Raw genomic sequence first — 21,157 nt, forward strand, 5'->3', positions numbered from 1 at the left:
TGCCTCGCAAACACCGAGCCTGGGTTATTCATAGAACAAAGTATGGCCACTAGGGGCTTGTACAGCACAAAAAGAGACCCCTTCACTGCTTCCTACGGTACCCTTATCAATCATCCCTCTTTCTAGTGCCTATTGTGCATGATACAACCAAAAAATCGAATTCTTTTGGTCTACCCGACTCACTCTGAGGGCTTCTTCTCACCGGTTTCCAATCACAACTCAAACAGGGACTCCCTCACAAATTTGTCATGGCTCCAAGGGTGATTTCATCTCCCCTTCAAGAGTCACTCTCTCATAGCCTTTACAGTCCTCAATAGACACACAGCTTTACAGGTCACTGGTTTACCAATGGTTCTGGGCTCTTTTCCCACAGTCTCTCTAATGGCTACAACTCGCATTCACACACAGTTTTCTTCACTTCCTCACAAGAAGGCTATTCTCCCCTTTCCTAGTGTTGCCTCGTTGCATGAGAGCTTCGGAGTCAACCAAGACTGCCACACGCTACACAACCCATGCTTGGATGGTTCAGTACCTCCTCCCCCACTCTCTCTCATAATTACTCGGCAATTGATAGTTCACCTAGAACATCAGGGTCAAAAACATTAACTTTAGGAACAATAGGAAACTTCCCAATGTTGATTTGGGGTAGCATCGGATGTGCTCTAGCCAAGAAAATTGGTGGAGAAGCTAAAGCACATGAGATCTCCAAGACCCAGAAATGGTTTGGGGAAATTCCACCCGGTTAGAGAGATATTAAAATAATTAATATTTTTAATGGAGTTCCTAAGTCTAAACTTAGGAAAATTAAAATATTAATGGGTATTAATATAAAACTAGGTGACAATGTTCTAAATGACATGGATCAAGCCAAATCTAATCTTAGCTATTGATTAGAGACTTAATCTCGACCGTTGAAGACTCAACAGGAAAAGTATAAGAGGAGGCTTGAGGGTTAGTTGGAGATACACCAAGATTGATCAGTTAGTTCAATTTTCTGGAGAAGGGTTTGCTGAGAAAATTCGAACAAGTGATCAGAGTTGCAACGAGGGGCAGTGAGTGCATAGCAGGGAGGCAGAGATAGTGCCGAAGGACCAATGCAGAGGCAGAAGAGGCTATGAAGAGCCAGCAGGAACCACGCAGAGGGCCAAAGTGACTATGCAAAGGCTAGCAGGGCCTTCGTGGGTGACACAGAAGGCCAGAGAGCCAACGCAGAGAAGCAGAAGGAGCTTCAGAGTGACACAAAGGCCAAGAGGGTTGACGCAGAGCCTCAGAGAAGCGTTGGAGAGATTTTCGTGGAGCAGACTTGCTGAATATCTGCTTCCGAAGAGAGGTATTACTCTCAGATAGATATCTCTGTAAGGTGAGCCAGTTTGGCACCCTAGTTGTACCCAAGAAAGCTACTTAATAATAAAACTCTCAGAACTATTGCACCGATTTTCCCAAGTTGGGTTTTTCCAGGGACGATTGTCCAAAAATAATGGTGTCCCTTGTGTGTTTGTCTGTTATTTTTAGTTGATGATATGTAGATGAGTTGAGACTGCATTTGTGTTTATTTTCAGTATTTATATGGTTAAATAACTAGTAAAGAAATAAACAAGTAGGTGAAATAAACCAGATAATGCAAGAATAATTTATAAAGGGTTAGACTTAGAAATTTCAACATGGTATCAAAGTGTTGCAGATCACAGGAGAACTGAATGCACTAGCTAAATCAGAAAATTTGCAGCAGAAACAACTGTCCCGAGAGACAAAAGTTGTTCCTAAGCAGAAAGCAACAGAGGAGTGATGCAGAGGGCGTGCGTCATCATTTCGAGCCAAAGAGAGGGCTAGCACAGAGTTAGAGAGAGGCAGAAGACGCTCACGAAGAGCCACGTCATCCTACTCAATCAAGTAGGCTTGACGCAGTTGGCCAGAGGAGCGATTCAACCTTACTGGGATTGTGCAGCGCTAATCAGTTTCTTCAGCTGTTGGAGCCTAGGGAGCTTTAGAAAGATTGTGGATTGGAAACTGGTGGGGTGTTGTTGCTGTCAAAGCAGAATAGTACCTAATGGGACAGAACCAAGGTAGAGGGAGTTGTTGCCTTAAGGGAATTCTAGCCAAGAAATTCAAATCCATGTTGCAGGTGCATAGAGGATCGGAGAGGAGCAGTTCAACAGTTGGCAGGAGGATTTCCAGGAGGGAAATCGAGACTCAGAGGGAGTCTAGGAGAGAACTTCCAGGAGGGAAGTCGAGACTCAGAGGGAGTCGAGGAGAAGAGCGGAGATGGCAATGAACGGACTGAGGGATCAGGACAGGTTGGACAGAGCCTCCAACTTTGTCATCTAAAAGGCCAAGATACTGTATGTTCTAGATAGACATCACATCAAAAGCTTCGCCTAGAGAACCGTGGACATCCCAGTGGACCCAGTTGATAACGAAAGGTATGAGGATGCAATGGCCAAGGCAAAGTGAATAATCCTTGATGGGGTCAAGGATCATGTAGTTCAACATATTGCTGAGAAGAACATGGCAAAGGAGATGTGGGATACCTTGACGACATTGTATCAGAGCACTTTCATGCAGAGGAAGATGCTACTGGAGAATTAGTTGTGATCGTATTAGATGCAGAAGGGGGAGCAGATAGATATATACCTTAGAAGGTTGCAAGAAATTCGGGACCAACTTACTTCCATAGGGGCCACGCCGGATCAGGAGTTCATGATGAAGACCGCCCTGAATACAGTCTCCAAGGATTGGGAGACATTTGTCAAAAGCATTTTGGGCAGAGCTAATCTTCCAGGATGGGAAGAGATGTGGATAGCTCTTCACCAAGAAGAGATCAAATGGCTAACCAAGGCGAGAAGTAGCAGTAAAGGAGGTCGATTCAAGAAAGAGGAGGAAGAGGATGCAGCTCTGGCATCTGCGGGACAGTAGGGGAAGAGAAAGAAGGACATCTCCAAGATAAAGTGCTTCCATTGTGGGGAGCTGGGTCATTATGCAACCTAGTGTCCTAGGAAGAAGAATAAGGGAGAGGCTTCTGACTCCAAGGCAGCTCCGGCTAAGGCGGAGAAATAAGTCGAGACGGATGACGATTGTGCCATGAGTGCTCATGCACCTCTAGAGAAGAGGTGGGGAGACATCAAGCTGTAGTTAGGAGGGCTACAAAAGATGAGGGGCAGGACCCTTGAGGTACCCAAACTCATGGATCATATCTAGCTACGTGAGCCCCGAGAGACAGTAGCAGGATGACGGATGTCGATAGAAGCAAGATGCGAATGGAGCGACAAAGCGGTGCTAGAGTGCAGTGGTCTTTGGCAACGCAATGAGGGTTGCAGCAGCGCGAGAAGCACAGAGGTGGTTGCAGCAGTGCAGAAAGGCACAAAGGTGATAACAGCAGTGCAAGAGGCACAGAGGTGTTGCAGCAGCATAAAGGCAGCGGAGGGAGCACAAGATAGCAGCAGAGGTATGTTAAAATTTGCAACTAGGTCCAAACTCCATGTGGGTCATCTTATTTATGGCAGCTGATATTTTTCTTGGATCCCTCTCATCGAGAGGTGTAGGATTGATCTAAAGATCATCCGATTCTAATAAGTATTCATGGAGTTATGAATTTATTTGTGTTATAAAACAATTCGTCAAGGTCGGCCAGCAACCAAATAAACCCCACATGTGCTCAACGTTTTAGTATAAAAGGAGATGACTAGGGAGTCATTTAACACACACTTCTATCTTGATTTCTCTCCACTTGTCTTGGGTTTTAGTGGAAGAGAAATCTAGGAGTGGAAGCCCTAAACGTTGGAGGAAAAGAGGCTACCCTAGCCACAGCAAAGAAGGCAGGCCAACGAAGCGATGGAAGGGTTTTATGTGTTGACCTAAAGGAGCTCAAGGAAGGCAGCCCTAAACGTTGTACTAAGGCAACCCTAAACGTTGTCCTAAAGGCAGCGCTAAACATTGTTCTACGGCAGCCATAACATTGTCCTAAACGCAGACCTAACGCAGTCCAAGAAGGTAGCCCTAACGCTATCCTAAGGCAGCCCCAACCTACGCTATCTCAAGGGTATCCTAGCCGCTATTAAGATGAAGATAGACGTTGTCCTAAACATACCAATGGTGCCCTAGACGCAGGCCTAATGCGGCTGAAAGGGAGGACTATTTTAAGGCCTAAAACAAGGCACCGAGTGAGGTGCAGCATGATGACGAAATGCAGCACAACGATAGGTGAAGGAGTCACCTTGGAGAATCAATTGAAGCAGCATGTCTTCAACTGATCTCATGTATCATCTCCTTAGAGATGATCTATGCTCTTATCTAGATAAGTCAAAGTGTTGACTTCTATTGTAAATGTACTATCTCTCTCTCTCTCTCTACTGGACTATTGAAGAAGATATAAGAAAAATTGATCAAGGGTTTCCCCACATTAAGGTTTGTCCCTGCCTAGCGCCACATCTTGTGTCCTCTTGTCTCAGCTTGTCTTTTGTGATTTATGTTTATGTTCTATCTGCAGATTACTTTAATGTTAATGTGATTGCTAATCTGGAAAAGATATTGAGCTAACTATGAAAATTGAAATAAATTGCTCTAAGCATAGAACATACCTAAACTTAACACTTCAGCATCAAGGGGCTTCTAGCCTGACAAGGATGTCAGTAATTGGGTAGATCAGTTACTTACTTCTCAGTAACTGAGTTGCAGTGTAGCAATTAGCAGTGGTAGTGTTATGGACAGCACGATGCAACATGATGAGAGAGAGTTGCAGTGCAGATGCAGTGTTGGGAGAAAGGACCAGCAGTAGCACGGATGCAGAGGGAGCTGCAGTACAGATGTAGCAGTGGCAATGGTAGAAGCCATGGGCAACAATACAGGAGGCAGCAGCACAGAGGATGTTGGGCAGCAGGCCAAGCATCAGCACAAGTACCAGTGCCAAATGATCAGGGTGATGTTCAGTGGTAGAGCATTACTAGAGCACATTCCCCACTAAGAGGAAGTGTTGATTTGGGGTAGCATCGGAGGTGCTCTAGCCATGAAAATTGGTGGAGAGGCTAAAGCACATGAGATCTCCAAGGCCCGGAAATGGTTTGGGAAAATTCCACCCGATTAGAGAGATATTAAAATAATTAATATTTTTAATGGAATTTCTAAGTTTAAACTTAAGAAAATTAAAATATTAATGGGTATTAATATAAAATTGGGTGAGAATGTTCTAAATGACATGGATCAAGCCAAAACTAATCTTAGTTGTTGATTAGAGATTTAATCTCGGCCGTTTAAGTAAACCAGATAATGCAGGAAGATCTCTAACGGGTTAGACTTGGAAATTTCAACACTCAACCCCTCTTACAGGCTTCCTCAAGCAAGCTATCCTTTCAGGCATTGGGATACGTATAGGCTTGTCCACTTCTTCATCTTTAGCATTTTATAATTAAATTAAATAGGATAATTATATCAACAGTTTTGGCATGATATCCATGCTGGTCCTCCAGCATTATCATCCTTTAATTACATTACAGAACTCGGGGATTAGAAAAGGGATGTTACAATGCACCAGTCATTTACTTCTTTTAATCGCCATTTATAGATGCAAATTAATTGAATATCTTGCATCCCCACAAGTCACAATCGACTAGATTGCAAGAGGATCAATTGGGATCAACTTTTGAAGTTATTCCTGAGTGTTTTCTGCACTTTTTAGCCCAGAGTAGGTAGCTGCTCTGCATGATTTATGCAGAATTGGGAAGATACCATAGCATATTTTAGATTTGTATGCATTGGAAATTTATAGTAATCAAAAACCTGCATTCATCAAATGTGTTTCTTCAAATTCAGAATATTTTGCACCTTTTAGCATAGAATAGTGGGAGATAATCACCTACAAATGATCATATTTAGAGATTTTATCATACAGGATCACTTTTTATGCTTGTTTGCTTGCTTCCTATTCATCGTAATTGCTGGTTTTATCTGATTTGTTTAGGATAGCAGCATACTTTATCAACTTAAGGTCAATCTAACCCTGTAGGAACGACATTGCATACCTTTTATCATTTAGGGAACCCCCTTATGGTTAGCAAAGCACCAAACCAAAGCGAGAAAGGAATAGAGTGAGATGCAATTGGCTCTTTTCCTAATAGTTACCCAAACTCCTTTAGTCTTTGCAGAAAATGAATTTCCAAGTGATAACATGTATTCATACATGTGTCAATTGTATTTTTCATTCAGATATTCATCTCTTATCCTTATTTGAAATATTTCACTCTGGAATATATGTTATTGTGCATGAACTACCCTTTTGTCTCTCGCAGGTTGGGGTCTAATTGGAAGAACAAGTTTGTCCCTAAGCTTACCAGTTGCTCACTGCTCAGATTTGCCAATACATTCTCAAGCACAAGATGGTCATCAACAGGAAGCGAATGTGACTTATTTTAACGTGTTGCAAATTTCTAAACATAATAAAAAATGACTTCACGGCCGCTTGTTTTAGACTTCCCCCTTGGCATATGACTCATAACATCATGATCAGATCTAGAAGGGCAATTAACAAATCAAAATGAACCACCAAAAGATCCTCACCATACACATGCACACAATTTTGTTTGAGGCAACCAGATGTCTTGCCTCTGCACTTGACTGACTCCTAAAGTTAAAAAGACATCAAACAGACCCCTTTTATGACTTCGCATCAAGTACTCTATCTTGACATGGCTTCACCAACCAAACTACCATCCTCCCTTGCCAAACAATCACAAAGAAGAACATGTCACCAACAATTATTCCAGCAATCCTCCTAGTCAAATTCCAAACCAAGCAATAATGCTAAGTGTTGAGCATGAAACCCACTGAATGTTGTGAATTTGGAAATTACAGCTAGACAAAATTAAGAACAAATTTGTGTGCACGTGATTTAAATAAATACGAGACAGAATGGAAAACACAAAAGTATTCACAAGAACACAACAAATGTCATTTTACTTTTGAAGCTTTTCTTCAACTCAATATTGTGTGTATATATGCATACATATTATCCATAGAGACCAAACTTCAAGTGTGATGCATATTATATAATGATGTTGCTTGTACTCATTATAATAACTAGATTAAAAATGATGAGCCTCTAAAACAAATACAGTTCCCACAAACATGAATGTTCGGAACACAACCATTCAACCAACGAATTAGGATTTCTTATAAGCACTTCATAATGACACTTTCCTATTAATGGCCTTGTGACTCATTAACCTACTCATAAACTAATAACATAATCACCAATGCGTAGAACACTAAAAGTCAAAATAATCTGTAAGACAAAATGCCACACAGTGGCTATTCTAGAGCTACACTGATGTTAGTTTAGTCATCAACGATCATAATACCTAAGAGAAACTAACTGATGAAAGCTAACTTCGGATATTCAAAACATCTCCATAATATGGTTCAAATCAAAATGTATACATATTAGAAATTATAAGCTATAACTAGTTGTGCGGCAATGACCTTTGCTTACATTGACCTTGAGAGATGGACTAAAAGGATATAGTTAATGTATATAAATATAAACAACTTGTAAGCCTTTAATTCATCCTATATTTGAGATATTGTCTTGATGGTTGCTGTCTCTATCTTAAAGACAATTGCTATTATGTTAATTTTGACCTTTTTTGCATGCCATAGTATTTTGGTCAAGCAATCTCAAGAATTTCTTGTTAGATGTGCTTATAAAATTGGTAACAAGCAAAAAAAAAAGTCGAACATTTCCGACCAACACCTGCACCTAAATCAATATAAAAACATATAAAATTAAATCTAATGAATCAATTTTCACCTGTGTAAATTCATGAAGAATGTCTCTATGCCTTGCAAGCTTTTGTGTAATAGAAGTAGTTGGTGTTGCAGTGGCAGCACACCGACTCATTGCATCATTTATATCCAACAATTTCTCAAGTAGTGACTGGATTTCCATTTCCATGGATTTCCATGACCGATCCCCTGCAATAACATCAGTTGATGATCCAGTATCTGCATACCCTACAATAGAAAAGGGAATTAGAAAGAAACAGATTTTTGCAGATATTTCATTATTTGATAGCCAATCAAAATTCCTGGTGAACATGAAAAACGACTCAACTTTCAATTCACTCAGATAAAAAGGAAATGTTTCGTGAAGTATTAATAGAGAGAGAGATTACATAATCTCCAAAACAACTTTGAACACCGTGTTAGACATGTGTATCATTGTGTATTTCTTCATGAAGTTTATTTCTCGTAGGGAATGCTGTTGATTTTTGAGGAGCTGTGGAGGTATTCCCCAGCTACACCAATTAAAAGAAAATAAAAAATTATAATTTAAATTAAAAGAAAGAAAAATTAATTTAATTTGCAAAGGGAATACCTCTTGGGCACCCTAAAATCACTATAAAAATACACTTGAACTTCTCATTTTAAAACACACTCATCAATCGCATTTTTCTCTCTCTTTCACACGTGGGAAGTAATCTGAGGAAGAGGCCGAAGTTTCTAAGGAGTCAAATTTCTAAGACAGTCAATGTTTGACCAGTTGAATTTTCTGAGTGTAATTACTTAATGATGTTCTGGAGTGTGTTAAAGTAATATCATATATCATTGGAAGTAATTATCAGTTGCAGAAAATTGTGCTTGTCTAATTAGCACTAGAAAATCAACATGGTATCAGAGCTTTGGTGGAGAAAGGCCTCAATGGAGTGTTAAATTTTTGGGGTTGTTACAATCTTTATGTACAACATATTTACTTTTACTCCTACCTAAATTTATGCAAAGAATTGCATAAATTATGGTGGGCAGTAATTCTTGGTAAATATGTTTAATTACCGAAATATAAATAATGTACTGCATATTTACTTTTTACTTCTACCTAAATTTATGCAAAGAATCGCATAAATTATGGAGGAACAATTTAACAAAGTCAAACACTATGTGGGTGGATTATAGCCTAATTCCAATGGAGTAAAATACAAATTTTAATATGAGGAGAGATTTAACCTCATAGCACCAATGAGTAAATGGTTAGAGAATATGTGTGGGAAGAATAGTGACATAGATCCACTAGTGTTCATAAGAAATTAGCCTAGGAGATTTAAAAGGCATCTTAGAGGATTCTCCCAAGATCAAGCATAGACTCAGCAAAACTGATTTGTGTTCAAGAGGGGAAAATTGTACAGACATCTAAAACCATGCGAGATGACTGGAAGAGCTTCTAGTTCAAACGGAGCAGTCAGTCGGATAGAATGGAAGGATACAGCCTACTGGAGATCCAAAGGATCTCACATGGATGAATATTGATGATGAGGAGCAAGAGGCTACCAAGGATGTGGGTTCAAGTCCCTTTTGTACCTGTGGAACATCCTTTAGATCATCAGGAAGACCCAAAAGGGCCCATTGAGCCAGTGGACCCATTTAGGGTTGTTTTTGAATCCAAGAAGAGGTCAGCATGGCTTTGAAGTACATTGAGGGATGCAAAGGGGCATGCAGCTCCCTGTGGCACTTTCAAGGAAAGCAAGCATCCTAAGAAGTACTTGGATATGCAACATTGATGAATCACATCATTGATTCTGAGCCATCCAACTATGAGGCAGAGGCCCAGCAACTTTGGAAGGATGCCATGATGGACAAATATCAGTCTGTCATGAAGAATAATGTGTGCAAAATTGTGTCGAACCCTGAGGCAAAGTCAATGGTCACTTCCAAGTGGATCTACAAGATCAAGCATATGGTAGATGGCAGCATAGAGAAATACAAAGCGAGATTTGCAGCAAGAGGGTTCTGTCAGAAAAAGAGACAAGACTATGAAAAGACATTTCCTCCAATCGCCAAATACACTTCTATTAGAACTATTATTTCTATTTCTTCTATTATGGGTTGGAAAATGCATCAAATGGATGTACATAGAGCAACCTTAGGGCTTTGAGGTACATGATAATGTAATGTCCCAAACGAAATAAATTTGGAACATTCCCTTCACATCAAATTTCTACTCATAAACAGAAAATTGCCATGTAAAATATAACATATAAAATGCATGCAATTTGACAAAACGATAAGCAGAAACAATCTCAGCTTTATTATAATATAAGAACTGGGGTTTTACATGCTGGAAAAATAGTTGAGATAGCTGGCCTCAACAAATCTGCAATAATGCCACAATGGGCCTCCCAAAACAATATGCTACAACCTGTGAACCCTGAATGGATCCACCAAGGGGAGACGGGTGCTCACCCAATCTCTCTAAATCACCCGAGAGTTTTCGTCTTGGGGCAACCAATGGAGTAGAGAATCAGGTTCTTAACCTCTCATATAAGAAATAATATCAAATCCAAGATGTCCTCCAATGGCCTCCTCCTCCTCTTTTATACATATGATGGACCCCTCTAGAATCTTCTATTTTATTATTATTTTAATCATGGAGCACTTCTCCCTCTTTTATTTTAATTAAAATATTCTTTTTAATGCGGGAAAAGGGTAAATTGGCCACCACGTCTCCTTAGGTCACTGAAACTCATATTTAACCATCCCATCCTGTAGATCTTCCCGTTCCGATTCCAACAAGCTATTACACTGAGTTGTTCCACCAATTAATCTCCTCGGAATGCCACCTCGGGCATAATTATTTAAGTTATGCCAAATAATAATGTTGATTTCTGAAAGTTGTCGAAATGCGACCGAATGAAAGGCAAACTGTGTGGATGATGGAATATGTCAAGCGAATGCCATCAAATCCCATAAAAACTCCTCAAAACTCCATCGGAACCCCTGATCACATAAACCTACTCCACTGACCTGGCCATCTCCTGCCCTGGAAATCCACCCTGACTGCACTTTGAAGAAGAACAAAAATAGGGACATGACAGATAAGGAGTCTCATGTCTGCAGACTAAAGAAGGTTTTGTACAATCTCAAGCATGTTGAAGATATGTAGCTGCGGTCGGTATTTTTGTCAACAAAGTCAAAGGAAAATATTACTATTATGTTGTTCAAGTCAGCCCCAATTTGACAAGTCAGCCCCACCTCATGAAGGGGTTTGACCCTTGGTCAAAACCCACTTGTTTTGACATGTATATATTGACAAGAGATCCTCCTCATTGGCATCCATCTAACAACAATTTGGACATGTTCTAAGTTTCTTTTGTTCACACATGTGAAGGAGGAGAGAGAGAGAAGTTGATCAGCGGAGTTTGACCAAGTTTTTTCTTTGTTTGAGATTAAGTAACACTACATCTTAGACATGGTACAGAAGGGAGCAATGAGACTCCAATACATTTCTATAGAGGAGCAGGTTGCTGACATTCTCACAAAACCTCTGTCCCGAATGAAGTTTGTATACTTCAAGGACAAGCTTGAAGTGGTTGAAACTTGAGAATGCCTCCCTCACTGCGAGGGAGTGTTGATGTTGTAGCATTAGGGAAAACATTCTCCCTAGGTCAAGGGTCTTGACCAGGAGCAAGTAATGTGGCTAGGGGGATGGCACAGATAGCGTCAAGGCATGTAATGCTCCCTTGGTCAGAAGGTTGTTACCATATTGCTAGGGGTTACTTGACTAGTGGGTAGAGTGAGTGCCTCAAAGCATCGGACAAGTATTTTTACCATTCAATTGATTTCCACATGGTTTTGGAATGGAACATGAAGTGGATGGATACATTAACATAGCGGGCTAATTCAATCTTTTCCTGGGCTGGAGAAACTTTTCAGTAAGTGGATAAGAACTAACACTTCGAACTCAGAACCATGATCAATATTTGCCACAAAACTAGTATGCTTCTAATTCTCCACAAGAGATGTTGTAAACTTGCTTCAGTGGTTGCTCTTTCAACAACGCTCTAATACCATGTTGAATTCTCTACAAGATACATAGTAGAAGCCAATCTTATGATCTGATAATCATTGATATTATTGAGTTAATTATACATAGAAGATTTCAACAGTAATGCAGTGAAAATAGTAAAATCATAAAAAAACAGCGATGCACAATAAAGACAACAAAATTTACCCTAGGAAACCCAAACTTGGGACAAAACCAGCAACTTTTCTTTTAGGAGAAATTGTCCTTCAACAAGGTTCACAATTACAAATTATCTTAAAAATTTGTGCCAAAAACCAAGTCCAAATACTAGTCAAACCTTGTCAAAATTCCAGCTAGTCAATGCTGGTCAAACTACCCAACAACAGAGAAGTCATTTCTGGTCAACAGTCAAGCTTGGTCAAATTTCAGAAAACTTTGGTCAATTTGTCCTCTAATCTGCTCCATTTTGCGGCTATTTCAAAAGATATGTTGTTGTGAGTGAGTGGTCAAAATGAGGATGTCTCTTTGTGTATTTATACTTGTCAAATGGGTGGGTTTTGACCAAGCGTCACACCCTTTCATGGTGGGGCTGACTTGACAGTTTGGATCCTACATGAACCCCAAAAATTAAACTTTTATTTTAATTTCCATAATTTTCTTAGGCCGACTTAGGAGGCCTCTTGGCATGCAACAATACCTCCTGATGCTACACAAAAATCAACATAAAGAATACATGATGAAAAGAGAAAACACCACTATAATGAACAAAGATATAAGCATACACATAAGGCACATGAAGAAAGAGAACATATCATGAACAAAGATATAAATATACACATAAAACATATAGACACAGAAAATATAGCAAAATAAATTTGTATTTTAAATAGACAAATAAAACCAATGCTTATATTACAACTCCATAGATGGCTACATAAGGAGTCTCTTTATTTAAATAGTCTGAACTTCACCTGCACCATCTACCATACTAACATTGTCTCGTCAATTTTTTGTGTCAAAAAGCATCTTGTATTATATTAGGACCAACTCCTTGCTCCAATATATTCTTGCTTTCTCACCATTAAAATACTCTCCACCACAGTTACAAACATCTAACAATTGTATGTTCGACAATGTCATGCTAAATCTACTTCAAAAACATTTCCATTTTTGGTCTCGCCAATGGCACAACCAATATTTTAATTTGTATAAATCAATGTTGTGAAAAGCGCGAGCGGGATTAAATCGGCGCCGGGAATGAAGCGGAAAAAATCGGAAAAATCGGGAAAAAAGCGGGAAAAAAGCATTTGGTACAAAAATATTCATTTTTTTCATTTTTTTTTCATTTTTTTTAATATCTAAGCCATCTACAACATAAAATAAATACATTGACACATAAATATGATAAAAAAACTAATATATAAGATGTTTAATATCATTTCTAGCGCTAAAATCACACATAACATTGAATCATGTCCTGAATAGTAAGTCCTAACTCCTGAGTCCCAGCTCAGCCTCAAAATATCAACAAAAAATATGATAATGTATCTCATCATGTCATAATGTCATAGACTCATATACAATAAAATGAAAGTCTAATGCTATTGATTTCCTCTGCCCCTCTTGCGAGAAAATGTCACAGCTTTCCCTTTCCCTCTAGATGTAGATGATGGTGCCTGTGCTGGTGGAAATGGCAGTGGAGTCTGATGTGCTCTAGAAGCTGAAGAACTAGAAGTATGAGCTACAGGAGGTAAACGGAGAGCACGTCCTCTACTGGTGGCAATGGTAGCCCGGGTAGGCGGTGTCACCTCCTCCTCCTGCTCCTCCTCCTCCTCCTCCTCCCCCTCCACTACATCCTGCACTAACCAATCATCAGCAGAATCCATGAGAGGCCTCTCGGCCTCAACCCTCCATGCAGCGGTGGTGTCAATCCCATCCAATGAGATGGCATCCACATCAGGTGTCCTCTCAAGTTGCCTCACCCACAATCGAAGATTGTAGTAGACGTAGACCATGTCATTAAGTCGCTGGGACTCCAACCTGTACAAAGATCATGAAATAATAATTAATAATTAATATTATAAAAAAAATATTGTTTAATGAATTCAAAAATTTATTTGGAAATTTGCAATATTTTAAATGTTTAAGTGTTAACCTGTTGCGCTTCTTGTTGTGTATTTTTTCAAATACACTCCAGTTGCGCTCACATCCTGAGGAGCTGCATGTTTGGCTGAAGATGCGTACGGCAAGCTTTTGCAAAAGGGGTACTCTGCCACCATACATCTTCCACCATGCATCTACAACAAAATTAAAAATAAAATTTTAAATAAACATAAGAAAAAAATGGAATTTGAAGAGACAATGAAATTTGAAACAAAGTTACAAACTAAAAAATACCTGGCATTTTAATCGTCCTATCAGTGACAGCCATCTCAAAGCCAAATGTGCCACCTGCCATCTTATATGTCTCAATTTGTTTAGAGATCTCTATACGTTGTTCTGGAGATCGCACCATCTTCTGGACACAGGATAAGAATCCATCCATGATCTCAGCATCAAAATCAAACCCACATGCATAAGAAAATGCAGGGTTCAGGAAAAGCCCAACAGCATGAATAGGACGATGGAGTGTGTTGTTCCATCGCTCATCATCACTCCCCATAGAAGGAGTTGTTTCTGAAACCCATCATCTCCCTTATCATCATAGTAGGCCCGAATGGCTTCTTTGGCCCTGTCCATGGCTTCATACAAATAGCCCATTGCGGGCTTCTCACCATCAACCAACCGAAGAACCTTTACCAAAGGTTCAGTAACGGCACACACCTCCTGCACTCCCGCCCAGAAGTCTTCCTGGTATGAAACTAGTCTGCATACGGCCTCTCCTTCTGGTTTGCGGCTCATTGACATAGCACGCCACTCCTCTGAAAGAAACATTCTCTTCACATCCCACAGAGAATTCAAGAGGGATTGAAGAGATATGAAACTCATGGCAAACCGTGTAATGGCGGGGCGCACCAACTCTTTGTTGTTGGTGAATCTTCTCATCAAGCTAAGCACAGATGTATGATTATATATAAATTTTGTGATGCTTTTTGATGAGTCAACAATATCTTTGACAAAGGGAATTTTCCCTATGTCCTCTAACATCAAATCAATACAATGGGCAGCACAAGGTGTCCAAAATAAAGTAGGATGCCTGTCCATAAGCATTCTACCAGCAGCAACATAATTTGCAGCATTGTCCGTTATGACTTGGACAACATGTTGTTCACCCACCTCCAAAATAAACACATCCAGCAAATCACATAAAGTTCTTGCATCTTTGATTTGATGAGATGCATCAACAGATTTGATAAACATAGTCCCCTTGGGACAACTAACTAAGAAGTTTATAAGGGTTCTCCCCTTTTGGTCAGTCCAACCATCTGACATAACAGTGCATCCTGTTTGTGCCCATGATGCCCTAAAATCCTCCAATCTTTGGGTGCAGTCACGCTTTTCATCTTGAAGAATCTGGCCTCTGAAATCATGATAAGAAGGGATTTTGTACCCCGGGCCAACATTGGCAATAGCATCAACAGTAGGTTGGAAAAATGGATTATTCCTTACAATGCTGAAAGGAATATCACTCCAGAGGAGAAATTTTACCATCAACCTGTCAGCTTGTTCTTTTTCAGTTCTTTTTAGCATTGAACCGATAGATGGTTGTGAACCAGGTGTGGTTCGAGGAACAAAAAATGATGATGTAGCTACCGGATTGACTGATGCTGCAGTAGAACCAGTGCCACTTGGCCCACTTCCTTCAACTGACCTTTTTAGTTGCCTTTTGAGTTCTTCTTTGGCCTCTCTAGTGTGCTCTAATTCTCCCAATGCTCTCATGGCTCTTTGGATAAGTTCAGGATTTGTATTTATACAGGGCCCCACATCATGCCCAGGGATTTGTGCAAGGTGAAACTTCAACCTGTACACCCCCCCGCGTATCTCCTTTCCACACAACTTGCAATTCAAGTTTTGTCTATCATTCAGAGCTTTAGGTTCACCATATTCCCAGAAAGGATCCAATTTCCTCGGCATGTTTGTTTTTTAATTTTGAATTTGCAAACCTATGGGAAAATAAGGATTAGGAAATAGGAATTTAGGATTACAATTTAGCATTTACAAAATTACAAGTTACAAATTTCCAGAATCCAAAGTTCCAAACCCAAGTTACCCAACCAAATGGCAAATGCCAAAAACAATGAAAAAACATAAACAATGTTTAAAAAAAATGAAAAAAATAAAATAAAAAATTGGTTCCCATAGTCATACCAATTTACCCATCCCAAATCAATGAAAAAATACAAAAAATTCTTTAAAAACAATGAAAACAAAAGGAAAATGGTGCCCATATGAAGTTTACCAACCAAAAACAATGAAAAACAATGTTTTTAAACAAGGAAAACAAAAAAAAAATTAATCTACATACCGTTTTTATGGAGAAATTGGTGGTCTCCTCTTGAATTTGTCCTACAAGCACTTAGATTTGCTCACAAACCCTCTAGCTGCTCTCTCCAAGACGTTCTCCTCCTCCTACGTGCGCCCACAGTCCAAATGAACAAAAAAAAATCAAAAATCGGATTATAAAACCCGCTGCCCCGGCACCCCACGCTTTTTTTTAAAAAAGCGCGCAAAAAAAATTTAGTTGCTTTTTTCCCATAAAACGCGCGATTAAATCGTCTTAGGGAAAAAAGCGATTAAATCACGCTTTTAACAACACTGGTATAAATAACTTGATGAATGCCGGTCAATTATATTTTTTGTTACATTATTCAAATTTTCATTTTCTATCCAATTTGTTCTAATTTGATCCATTCAATATTTTTTATTCATTCTCGTTTTGAACCTTCTGCAATGCAACAAAAGGGTAGGCAATAGGATAAGAGGTGGTGAATGATAAAGGAGATAAGTATAGGTGAATGTGTCAAATTGAATTAGAGATCCAAAAAGAGGGAACATGATGGTTGGTCTCCAACGAATTTTCAATGTTCTTGGAGAACCTGTCAATAATTTGGGCCCTGTCAAGGCTCGCATTCCTTGTAATGGAAGTGACAGTGATATAGTTTCTTATCGCAGCAAAGGAAAGAATTATTTCTTTAAGAGAATTGCTTTTCACCCCCTTCTTATTAACAATTTATGATCCTCAAGCCTATAAATATGGTTTGTAATAATCTTCCTTCTGGGGTACATGATGATTCTTCTGTTGTTTGAGGCATTAATTTACCTACCAAAACATCACTTGTTTCTATCCGCAATCCTAGCATTACAAGACCATTTTTGGAGAAAAAGTTGTTATATATATATATATATATATATATATATATATTCTGACGTCTTCGACAATTGGTGGAGTGACTGCTAGTTTTGGCATGTTGGAAGATATTATTATTGCCGAACCTAAAGTGTACATTGCATTTGCAGGTAAAAGAGATGAAACCCCCTTCTCCATCTCAGTAGCTCAAAATAGGATCAATTCATTCATTGACAACACATACATACATAATATTGTTGGAAACCAAGAAAATATTGAGAGGGGGAGTGAATCAGAGTTTTAAAACTTTTAACAATTATTTAGCCACATAAACACATTCAACAATGCAACAGTGTACCAATCACATAAAGTTTGAACACAAGATGTTTACATGGAAACCCATACGAGAGAAAACCACAAATTCTTTTTAATTATGATGTAAATTCAAGCATCAGCACCAGATTACATCAAATTATGTAGGCACCAACCAATAGGAAGCTCCAACCCCTTTTTCTTTGGAAGCACCCACTTGCTGGAAGCACCAACTCCCTGATATTTACAAGCACCAACCTGAAGGAGACTCCAATTCCCTGATTTGCAAGCACTCGCTTGCTCAACCTAACAAATTCCTTATTTTATACATTTTCAAACTTAAATCTAAGGATTTTTAATTGATATACCACTGACCCAATTTTCAAATCTCATATTTGAATATCTTCTTTGATATTTGTTCTATAGCACCCTCCTCCTCTCCGATTCTCTGATTCAATTAAGGTTCCTCACCCAATCACAGCTTCTCCCCTCTCTAATCTGCTCTTTGATTAAACTTCTTTTCAGTAACTTAATTCTCAACGCTTTAGATTTGCATCTCTCAAACTCACAGCCGCTAGAGTTCTCAATTAGTATTCACAATTAGCCTTTAACCAACACTTAATCTTCAGCTATGTCCCAACTCTGCTTCTCTTCACTTTGTTGCTCAACTCTTTTTCTCTTTATTTTATTCGAGTTGCTTATGCTTCTGCGCGTCAATAGCAGCTACAGCGCTTTGATTTGCATGGGAACTCCTACATCTCACATCATCTTTCTACCTTCTATAGATGTTGCCACCTTAGATTTTTCCACACAACAGACTTTAATACTTTCAGCACTTTATAGAAATTTGAAGCCCGAACACCAGATTTTATCCAATCATGGCCCCTTATTCTCATGCTCCCTAGAGCATATGACCATAGGCTGAGACCGAGTGCTTAAGCCCCAAGGGTGCTTAGGCTTGGACCCATGCAAACGGGTTAAATCAAGTGATCACCATTTTTTGCCCTTAGCGCTTATGCTTGGCTCCTCGTGACTGACGACGGGAACCACAACCTCAATGCCTCTAACTGAATTTGGCGTCTGAAACACCAAACACCAAATTTATTAAATATCCACCATTTTTTTAAGTGTGCCCCGTGATCCAATGATCCGATCAAAACAGATAGCGGAGAGGCCACTTTGGGCCCCCCCCCAACTATCGAAACTTTAACGGGGGGTTCCGCTTTTTTGTCCTATGTGCAATTAAATATCCACCACTTTTTAAGTTGCAGCCCATGATCCTGTGATCCAATCAAAACAAACAACAGCGAGGTCACTTCAAGGCCCCCCAACTATTCGAACTTTAACAAGAGATCTATTTTTTTTCCTATGTGATTTACTGTCATGCAACACGGTGCTAAATGAGGTTAATTGGGCCCACTACATGTCACTGCCATTATGCATCAATGGCTTATGGACAATGGGCCATGTCATGTCCACGTCATTGTGTGCCACTTGTCATGCCATGTCACCACCACATGTCACTAGGGCTAATTGGCCACCCAAAAAGGCCAAATCAACCTGTCATGTGTCATGACCATAGGGTGCCACATCATCATCTACCACTTGTCTCTGCCAAGTCACCTTGCCATGTCATTTGGGGCCACCTCGAGTTTGGTGTTGGGAAATCTTATATCCAACTTCATATGTTGTGTGTTACCTGTTGCACCTTCCACACCTCAAATGCCCTAATAAGCACTATGACCTCAAATCAATCTGGTCATCTACCCAGCTCGACCCCTCGGATGGCTAGCTGCCAGATATCTAATGTCCATTCGAGACCATGACCCTGCAGAACCATGACTGGACTACATTACTTCAAACTCAAATTTCACTTCACTCCTGTAGAGTTAGACTAAGTGCCAAATACCACTGAAAATCTCTCAAAGGGCTATCCAACCAAGCACTTTTCATGTGCTTTTAAACAAGTTACCTGCAGACAAAATGCCTTCAAAGATAGGCTACTCAACAAACAACCATGTCATCATACCCTTAGCACACTGTTAATAGAAATAACCAAGACATCAATTACAAGATAAGCATTGTTACCCACCAAAAGTGGGTGACCCCTAGGAGAAGCTTCTCTCCTATTCATCTCTTCCAGCCAGCAGTCAGTAGCCCCTGAGAGCCATTTTGTAGCCGATGTGACGTGTTATTCATATCTCCCCCACCTACATCAGTCATATGTTTCCTCGCCAATTTGTCAAGAACACGTTGGAAAGTGGGCTTCTAATCAAAAGGTACTTTATTCATTTCACAATCAAGTGATTATGCTTGTTTGTATTTGGGTATTTTGACGTGGATTATGGGGTTACTTGGAAGAAAGAAGGGTCTTGGTCGTACTCTTGTTCCCTCACCTTAAATGGGAGGTTAATTTTCAATCCTAGTCTAGTGGGACCTCCCCTAATGGCCCATGGCTTTAGGAAGGGGCACTACTTGGGAAGCCATGATTGAGATAGCATAGCCCCATCTATCCCTATTCCATACTTACCACTTTCCATCTTACATTACAAGCCCTTATTCCACCTCCATTCTTCGAGTTAACTGACAACTGGTTCATTGGGATTTGGCATCCACACATCCTCATACCTTGGTTGGGCCTGGAAATTCACCTTGGGAGGTTGATGCAGTTGAAAGAAAAATGGCATATGATGGCCACAAGAAAAACAAAAGAAAAATCAAAATGTAAAAGATGGTTGGAACTTACAAATCAGTACGTGGGCAAAAGCCAAGCATGAGCTCTAGCTCTATCATTTGGCCATCACCTGGTTCCTAGGCCAATATTGCCCTATCTCATAGAAGACAAGGAACCCTTGCATGTCCCAACCCCTGATGAACAATAAATTGCCCCATCCTAAAGGGGGCAACAACTATTATACATCATACAAAGCAAGCTTTCATTCCTCGACCTATGAGCAATAATACAAAGAAAAATCAAGAAAAAGTAAAAGGCAATATAAAGCGATGGAAAAACAAAGGCCAAGGTAACTCATGCATCCACAATTACTCCCTCCTCACATCTATATACCCAGGATGAGGTATTCCATCATAGTTGGTCCCTTTGACCATGGCTCTTGGCCATGGAGTTCTTTCTCCCTCTATTCCATCATTATTCACATGGCACCCATTGATTAAACAGTGGACCAGGGACATGTCACTTCCCTTTGGGGGTTGAGAACACTTAATAAGGTCGTCTATTAACCACTCCTACCTATGGAGGTAACACCATTATGTGACCAAGGCCCCAATTTTGGAAGAGAAACCACATATGAAATGTTATTATGCCCATTTCTTTCAAGCTTGGTTCACTTAAATGCAATAATGATTAATGTACCTAATGATGAAAGTTGCAGCACTAGATATTGTGTGTAATTGGCAAGAGGTTCCATCTATAGGGCTAGGCAATTTAATTGGAGTCCAGGTCCCCAAAAGGGACATATTGACACCCACAAGTGATACATTGAGAGCCATGGGGCACCTTCAGCACTCACAGCATTCCTACATTTGCTTTATTATTCATGGGATGATGCACCTGGACTATCATGCCCCCTATCGACTTAGCAGTGTACGTGGTGTGGTAGTGGATCTAGGGCCCAAATGAGGTTTGTCTCATGCCTTGAGACATGGGAGGGATAGCAACATCTTTAGTGCCCTCAACGCTGGAGCAGGGACAAAGATTCAACCACTTGGAGACCCATGAAACCTAGTTTTGTGCCCCAAACCCACATTTGGGGTCC

The 21,157-nt window shown here is 39.9% G+C and overlaps 1 protein-coding gene across 2 annotated transcripts in view; it reads right to left on the reverse strand.

The window, feature by feature from the left end:
• Nucleotides 1–21,157, reverse strand: part of LOC149263756 (Golgi SNAP receptor complex member 1-2-like) — a 258,445-nt gene that overhangs the window by 157,622 nt on the left and 79,666 nt on the right. Inside the window, exon 2 of one of the 2 annotated variants that reach the window (XM_089426661.1) lies at nucleotides 7,796–7,989. In XM_089426661.1, coding sequence (XP_089282787.1) covers nucleotides 7,796–7,989 — 194 coding nt within the window. Of the gene's footprint in view, nucleotides 1–7,795; nucleotides 7,999–21,157 lie in introns of both variants that reach the window. The other variant, XM_089426655.1, reaches the window with a different exon arrangement.

The sequence above is a fragment of the Pinus tabuliformis genome, chromosome 6, assembly GCF_031772625.1.
Source record: "Pinus tabuliformis cultivar Carrire ecotype Pingquan chromosome 6, CPIR1, whole genome shotgun sequence".
Taxonomy (NCBI): domain Eukaryota; kingdom Viridiplantae; phylum Streptophyta; class Pinopsida; order Pinales; family Pinaceae; genus Pinus; species Pinus tabuliformis.